Source organism: Mandrillus leucophaeus, unplaced genomic scaffold, assembly GCF_000951045.1.
Source record: "Mandrillus leucophaeus isolate KB7577 unplaced genomic scaffold, Mleu.le_1.0 Scaffold74, whole genome shotgun sequence".
NCBI classification, from domain to species: Eukaryota; Metazoa; Chordata; class Mammalia; order Primates; family Cercopithecidae; genus Mandrillus; species Mandrillus leucophaeus.
Genome location: NW_012108030.1, coordinates 2,895,924 through 2,901,800, shown reverse-complemented (window position 1 = coordinate 2,901,800; position 5,877 = coordinate 2,895,924). Strand labels below are relative to the sequence as shown.

Below are 5,877 nucleotides of genomic sequence, written 5' to 3'. Positions count from 1 at the left end.
GCATCGGGGCTTGGTATTCTGGTCTGTAAAATGGGCTAATAGGAGCCGTGCTTCCTAGGGCCACTGGGAGGCTGGAGGGAGGGAGTTTGTGTAGAGCGCTTGAGATGGTGACTTTAGTACCTAGTGAGTGCTCAGTGAACCTAGCTGGTGAGGCTGTTCAGGTGACTGGGATTCTGGGGCAGGGCAGGTCAGCAAGGGGGATGGGACTGTGAAAGACGGCAGGTGCTGGAGAGGAGGCAGGGATGGGGTGGGAGCGAGTCCTCTGCCCAGAGGACCTGGCTCTGGGACATTCTTAGTCCCTGTTCCCCTTTGGGACAGTCTGCCTCTACCCCGTTCCAGCTGCCGCTCTGAGGCACACTGGGTTCCGCTTTGGCCTCCCTTCTCCCTCAGAGCACCAGGGGCAGACCAGGGCTTGTGCCTGGCATGAGGTCTCTTAGCTGACCCGTCCCCCTTCACCCAGCACTGTTTGTTGAGGGCCTGCCATGTCCGGGCCCCAAGTACCCAGTCTGTAGGGAAGGTGGGCATCCGCATTCGCCCCCCAGGCATGGCCCTGGGAGGGTGACTCTGCATGGCTCCAGGGAGGCCAGGGACAGGGCCCTGAGCAGGTGATCCCTGGACTGACACCGAGGTCGAAAGGTTAGGCTGGCAGTGTGTAGGGTACAGCACTGTGGAGGGTGGCGCAGTGTGGGGAGGGGACATTGGGTTCTGGAACGGGCCCACCACTTCAGACACCACAGCCAGGCACATCTGTCAGGCTTAGTTCTCCCATGCCCCGTCCAAGAGGTACCAGTACTTTATCTGTTGAGCCTTTATGTGGCACCCAGTGTGTGCACTATTACCCCGTTTTACAGATGATGAAATGGAGGCCCAGAAACAGGAGGTGGCTGGTGTTAGGTCACACAGCTAGGAGGCAGCAGAGCGGTGGGGTCTGCCTCTTAAGCCTGTGCTCTTAACCCCCAGGCCAGGTCACCCCATCAGGCAGGCAGGAGGGTTGGTGGCAGGGGACGATGTGGGCGGGAGGTGATGCCTTCTCGGCGTTCTCACCACAGCCTGGGTGCCGGGCGCCACTCCAACCTCAGCCATGGCAGGGTCGGGGGATGCCAATGGGTGCTGCACGGGCTCTCAGAGGCCCCTCACCTATGGCCGTGGCCTTGACTGTGGGGGCCTCTGTCCACCAATGACCTCCCTTCGTCCCCTACAGGTGGGGCAGTCCAGGGTGGTGGGGGCATGGCGGCCCTGGGCAGTGCCCACGGGGTCCTGACCCGCGGCCCCCACAGGCGGGTTGCATGCTGTTCCCCCACATCTCGCCCTGTGAGGTGCGCGTGCTCATGCTCCTGTACTCGTCCAAGAAGAAGATCTTCATGGGCCTCATCCCCTACGACCAGAGCGGCTTCGTCAGCGCCATCCGGCAGGTCATCACCACCCGCAAGCAGGTGTGCCGCCGAGCACAGCCCCTCTGAGGACAGAGTGGAGTTAGGCCCCACCACCCTGGATGGGCAGCCAGACTTGGTGTGGGCGGAGTGTGATGCGATGACTGGAGCAAGGAGCCGCAGGGGAGCCCAGAGGAGGCCGGGCGGGTTCCCATCAGGGCTCCACGGAAAAGCGGCCACCAGGTGGCTCTGAAGGGCCGGAGGGTGGGTCTTGGCGCAGCGGTGGGGAAGCCAGCGGAGTGGGGAGCTGGGCAGGGGTTGGGATCATCGTGAGGCTGGAAGGCCCTGCCCGGTGACCACGTGTCCTGGTCATGCCTTGCCAGTTGAGGCAGACTCTGCAGGTCCTGTGCACCAGGTGAGGGCCAGGACCTGTCTCAGGCCACTGGGGAGCTGTGGGGGGCTGTGAGCAGGTGAGGGGGCAGGGCCTGTTCCCCTGGGGCTAGAGAATGGACCCAGCTGGGGTCGACAGGCCAAGACTCGGAGGGAGGGACGGCAGACCCCAGGACAGACAGGTTTCCCAGGACCCAGGGCCCCTTCTTCCCACCCCCTTCCCTTCCAACAGGCAGTGGGACCTGGTGGTGTCAACTCAGGCCCAGTCCAGATCGTCAACAACAAGTTTCTGGCATGGAGCGGCGTCATGGAGTGGCAGGAGGTGAGCCCTCGGCAGCCCGGGGACCTGGGACCCCCAGATCCTCACGGACTGTGGCTGGGAGGGGACACTGGGGTTGGGGGTCTCCAGCCCTGAGGGCTCCTCTTTACCTCTCCCCCAAAAGCCCAGGCCTGAGCCCAACAGTCGGTCCAAGAGGTGGCTGCCGTCCCACGTCTACGTGAACCAGGGGGAGATCCTGTGAGTGCCGGGCTGGGGGCGGTGGCAGCGTCTAGGGGAGCTGGGGCCTCCTGACCCTCGTCCCCTCGTGCCCCACAGGAGGACCGAGCAGTGGCCAAGGAAGCTGTACATGCAGCTCATCCCGCAGCAGCTGCTGGTGAGGGGCTGGGGCCGGGCTGTCAAGCCTGCAAGCAGTAGCCATTCTAGAGGGCGGGACTGGGGGCAAGAGCGCCTCCCTGGGTGGCCTGAGCTGGCCGTGAGGGAGTGGAGCTGAGGGTGCTGAAGCAGGGGCAGTGGGTAGGTCCTCAGGCCTGGTTCCAAGGGGTCCCAGGCACCCAGCCGGTGGCTGTGCAGGGACTGAGCGGGGCAGGGGCAGCCTCGATCTGGACCTGGGGAGCTGCCAAGGGGTCTGAGAGCGGCTTCCACAGCACTCCAGGATTAGGCTGGTTGACGGGTGGAGATGACAGTTTCCTGAGGTAAGGAGGACAGGGGAGCCTCAGTTTGGTCCTGGGCCTGGGGGACTCAGCAGGCTGGGAGCAGGAGGCCGTGGTTTGAGAAGTCAGAACCGGGGGTCCCCTCGCTTCCCCGCAGACCACCTTGGTGCCGCTGTTTCGGAACTCGCGCCTGGTCCAGTTCCACTTCACCAAGGACCTGGAGACACTGAAGAGCCTGTGCCGGATCATGGACAACGGCTTCGTGAGTGGCGCCGGCAAACGCTGGGGAGGGGCCGGCCAGGGCAGAGGGAGCCAGGGTAGAGCGAGGCAGGACCGCTCACGGGGGGTGCACATGGGAGAGGAACAGAGCACCATGTCCTGGACAGCTGGGGAGAGAGGGTGGCTAGTGTGGGCGTGGCTCCTGAGGGCTCTGTGCTGTCCCCATGGCACTGGACGGGGGCACTGACCCCGGTTATGCAGGGGCCTGCCGCTCCTCTGCCACATCAGGACTGACTCGGCACCAGGTGCTGATGTCCCAAAGCACCAACTCCGTGCTCTCCGCTCCCCCGGGACAGGTGCCCTTGTCACTCCAGGTTTCCCGGGAGCTTGTGCCACATCCCAAAGGCCCATTGCTGGGCAGGGAGGGCTGTCTGTCCCCAGCAAGGTCCCAGAGTATCTGGTGATCATCTTATCTGGGGGAGTCTCGGCTGAGTCTTCTCTCTCTGGGGCTCAGTTTCTCCATCTGTGAGGTAGGGAGGGTTGGACTTTGGTGCTTCTGTGCCCTCTCCCGTGGTGTCCACCTTCCAGCTGGGCCACACTTAGGTAACATCTGTCCCGAAACTACCTTAAAATTAGCTTTGCCTTAGTCTGAGTAAACTGTCCACAAAGCTGTTAGTGGGTGACGGGGCCTGGGTGTAGATGCTTTTACATTAAAGCAATTGCAAGAGTTCCCTCAGGCCAGGCGCGGTGGCTCATGTCTGTAATCCCAGCACTTTGGGAGGCCGAGGAGAGTGGATCACCTGAGGTCGGGAGTTCGAGACCAGCCTGGCCAACGTGGTGAAACCCTGTCTTTATTAAAAATACAAAAATTAGCTGGCCATGATGGCTACTCCGGAGGCTGAGTCACAAGAATGGCTTGAACCCAGGAGGTGGAGGTTGCAGTGAGCTGAGATCACGCCATTGCACTCCAGCCTGGGCAACAGGAGTGAAACAGTCTCACACACACACACAGATAGTTTCCTCAGGGAAGTGCATAAAGGCTCCATGTACCTCCGCCCTCACCTGTGCTGGGCCAGCTGCTGCCGATCCCTTGGGTTCCCGAGTTGAAGCCATGACCGGTTGGCTCAGGCGGCTGTGGTGAGCTGGCCCCAGACATAGCCTGGCCTGCCCAGGAGCTCTGAAATGCAAGTTCTTGGGCCCTTCCCAAAAGAGCTTGTTGGCCTTTGACCCACCCATTGCTCTTGGCCACCGTGTCATCCTAATAAGGGGGCCCACCTCCGGGACTGGTGGGGAGGTGTGAGGACAGAGCAGTTAGGCTGTGTCTGGCTCATCGAGCCCACGGCGTGGTGCCGTGGTTGGAGGGATGCTTGTCCCTGCGGCCTGAGTCCCTGTGGTGCTGTCTACTGACACCACGCCCTGTGCCTGCCAGGCTGGCTGCGTGCACTTTTCCTACAAAGCATCGTGTGAGATCCGCGTGCTTATGCTCCTGTATTCTTCGGAGAAGAAAATCTTCATCGGCCTCATCCCCCACGACCAGGGCAACTTTGTCAACGGCATCCGGCGTGTCATTGCCAACCAGCAGCAGGTCCTGCAGCGGAACCTGGAGCAGGAGCAGCAGCAACGAGGGGTGAGGCAGCCGGGCCCCAGGGCTGCTCAGCCTCCCCCCCACCCATCCTGCCTGCTCACCACTGGCCTCTGATTCCTCCCACAGATGGGGGGGTAGTGGCCACCCCGGGCTGGGCCCCTCCAGAGTCACAGATGAGGCCCCGGCAGAGACTGGTGAGTGGTGACCCTGTCATGTACAGGAGGGACCCTGGGGCATGGGGGGGGGGGCGCGTGGGTGCGGTTGGGAAAGAAGCAGGGCGACCTTGGCCTTGGGGCGACCAGAGCAGAGGGAGAGGCGGCAGTCCTGGCAGTCCTAGGCTATCTGGGAAACTGTATCCCGGCTGCAGGGCCATGGGAGGTGCAGTGTCCAGGCCTGGGTGGGGCCGGGCCTCTGCCCACAGGGATGTTGGTCAGTGCTTGGGAGCTTGTGGCCAGCAGCCCCCACTGCACCCCTGCCCCCAGGTGACATGCTTCTGAACAGGGGCCCCTGGGGACTTCAACTGCCCAGCAACATGGAGGATGGTGTCCTGAGGCCTCCAAGGATGGTCCCCACCCCTCTACGTTTCCCTAATAAAGCCTTTTAAAAACCTGCCTGCCCCCTCTACTCACTGCCCCATGCCTGGCAGCCCCCTAGCCATAAGGTGGCCCAGCAGGCCTGGACAGCCTGGATACTCACTGGCTCTCGGCTGCCCACACCCTTTTCCCCAGCAATCTCCAGATCCACAGGCCCTGGGTTCAAGTTCAGGGGTCACACCTGGCCTTGAGCGAGCCCCTGGGTTGGGGCTTGTGGGCTCACCAGCTGGCTCTCAGGCAGCCAGGCAGTGCCCTGCCCTGTGCGTTCCCCGGCTAACGTGCCCATGCCAGGTCCCAGCAAAGCTGCAATCCCTTCTGTAAGACCCCCACCTTCTGTTACCGGAAAATGTCCCTAAAGCCTCCGTCCATGTAAAAAACTGCCAGGCCTGGAGCCCCTCCTCCCAGCAAAATGCCGGCCAAGCTCAAGGAGAAACAACATTTATTGTGGAGGGGAGCTGGGCGGGGTCAGCCCTCGGAGAACTGGCAGTACAGCCGCTCCAGCCTCGGCTCCAGGCACAGCCGGAACGGGATCTCCAGGATGGCAGAGAAGCCTTCGGCCAGCGTCGGGGCCTCGAACTGCTTCCTGGCAGTGGTGGGAACAGTGAGGGACAGCCTGGCTCATGTGGCCCAGCCAGCGCCCCTCCCCCCTGCCGTCCCCAACAGTACCTGTAGCCATACATGACCATGTCTGATACGGGGACATGAGAGGAGTCCGTCATCTCTCGAAACTGGAGGGATATCAGAAGGGGCGAAAGGCCCAGGCGTCAGGGGGGAGGGGGCACCTGGGGGT

The 5,877-nt window shown here is 62.6% G+C and overlaps 2 protein-coding genes and 1 long non-coding RNA gene across 3 annotated transcripts in view; 1 reads left to right on the top strand and 2 right to left on the bottom strand.

The window, feature by feature from the left end:
• Positions 1-5,105, top strand: part of PTOV1 (prostate tumor overexpressed 1) — a 10,403-nt gene extending 5,298 nt beyond the window's left edge. The window contains exons 6-12 of the mRNA XM_011966009.1: positions 1,278-1,433; positions 1,993-2,082; positions 2,204-2,277; positions 2,356-2,413; positions 2,848-2,952; positions 4,339-4,536; positions 4,621-5,105. Of these exons, the coding sequence (XP_011821399.1) occupies positions 1,278-1,433; positions 1,993-2,082; positions 2,204-2,277; positions 2,356-2,413; positions 2,848-2,952; positions 4,339-4,536; positions 4,621-4,632 (693 nt within the window). The 3' untranslated portion in view covers positions 4,633-5,105. The remainder of the gene's footprint in view (positions 1-1,277; positions 1,434-1,992; positions 2,083-2,203; positions 2,278-2,355; positions 2,414-2,847; positions 2,953-4,338; positions 4,537-4,620) is intronic.
• On the bottom strand, positions 757-3,362 carry LOC105528970. Its single transcript, XR_001004437.1, has 2 exons — positions 3,158-3,362; positions 757-2,925 (listed from the first exon to the last, which is right to left on the bottom strand). It is a non-coding gene; the product is annotated as an uncharacterized LOC105528970 (long non-coding RNA).
• Positions 5,106-5,509: 404 nt separating the features above from the next.
• The window catches only part of PNKP (polynucleotide kinase 3'-phosphatase), a 6,473-nt gene continuing 6,105 nt past the window's right edge, over positions 5,510-5,877 (bottom strand). Inside the window, exons 15-16 of the mRNA XM_011966067.1 lie at positions 5,754-5,842; positions 5,510-5,670 (exon numbers count right to left, since the gene is read on the bottom strand). Of these exons, the coding sequence (XP_011821457.1) occupies positions 5,553-5,670; positions 5,754-5,842 (207 nt within the window). The 3' untranslated portion in view covers positions 5,510-5,552. The remainder of the gene's footprint in view (positions 5,671-5,753; positions 5,843-5,877) is intronic.